The following is a 1072-nucleotide window of genomic DNA, read 5'->3' on the forward strand; positions in this document are numbered from 1 at the left end:
GTTCAGTTGTGTTCCTGAGCTGTCGGGCTGTTAACACGCAGCACGTCTCAACGTCTTGTGCAACATAAACAGAACATTTTCTTTTGAACATGTTTCCAAGCTGCAGAACATTTGTCGTGTGTTCTGTGTTGAGGTGGGGAAGGTGAACTCTGCATTTGTCAAGTTCAAACTAAACTTCACTTGCCAGAAATGCGTTCTGGAAACTTGCTCGGTTGTCGTGCTTCTTGTTGCGTTGCTTGACTGAGGCAGTGTGTTTGTTTCACTCAGCTTTTGCCGACGCTGCAGTGGCCCCCATTGATTTCCCCATCGCTCCTGCGTTCGCTGTACCAAAGGTGGGTGTAGTTTGGCTTTCTGTGTTGTGATGCATGTCGAGTATATCATATCAGGAGGTCATGGAACTGTTGTTTTTACTCTCTAATGCATGTTTACTGTGCGGTGTTTATTATAATGTTCTCATGTTAAAGTCCAAAGGAGGGAGAATTACTTTGCCAAAACTGCAGCGATGCGCTCCGTCTGCTCCACACAACTGTGCTCATGAAGGACTGTTAGAACGCTGCCTCTGTGTGTCCGTCAGGTGCTGGCGGCAGCAGGGCTGAAGAAGGAGGACATCTCCATGTGGGAGATCAACGAGGCCTTCAGCGTGGTTGTGCTGGCCAACATCAAGATGCTGGACATCGACCCCGCTAAGGTCAACGTCAACGGAGGAGCGGTTTCCCTGGGACATCCCATCGGGTAAGCAGCTGAGAGGGACAGTCTGGATTGGAGGGACGAGAATAGAAGTGCTTCACTCATCCCAGAAGGAGATGAGCTGAGGTGACCAATGAGGTGTGTCCTGTGTTCTAAACATCTCTGCTGTTTCTTCTGCCTCTCCCTCCTCTCTGTGATGCAGAAACAGATTTTTGTTTTAGTGATCCAATAAAGTAGGAGACAGAGAATCAAGTATACAGGTTAATCCATATTCAAACCTTTCCCACGACATCTTAGACAATAAATCACCTAAACTAGAGTCACAAGGATGGCAGATAGAGTGGTGACTCAATAATCGACCCTTAACAATCCTAAACCTGCTATC

General features: G+C 47.4%; 1 protein-coding gene across 1 annotated transcript in view; it reads left to right on the plus strand.

Annotated features, from left to right (window-relative positions):
• Positions 1 to 980, plus strand: part of acat1 (acetyl-CoA acetyltransferase 1) — a 7049-nt gene extending 6069 nt beyond the window's left edge. The window contains exons 10-11 of the mRNA XM_008299432.1: positions 268 to 332; positions 575 to 980. Coding sequence (XP_008297654.1) covers positions 268 to 332; positions 575 to 736 — 227 coding nt within the window. The 3' untranslated portion in view covers positions 737 to 980. The remainder of the gene's footprint in view (positions 1 to 267; positions 333 to 574) is intronic.
• The last annotated feature ends 92 nt before the right edge of the window (positions 981 to 1072 follow it).

This window comes from Stegastes partitus, unplaced genomic scaffold (assembly GCF_000690725.1).
Source record: "Stegastes partitus isolate 25-593 unplaced genomic scaffold, Stegastes_partitus-1.0.2 Scaffold1417, whole genome shotgun sequence".
NCBI classification, from domain to species: Eukaryota; Metazoa; Chordata; class Actinopteri; family Pomacentridae; genus Stegastes; species Stegastes partitus.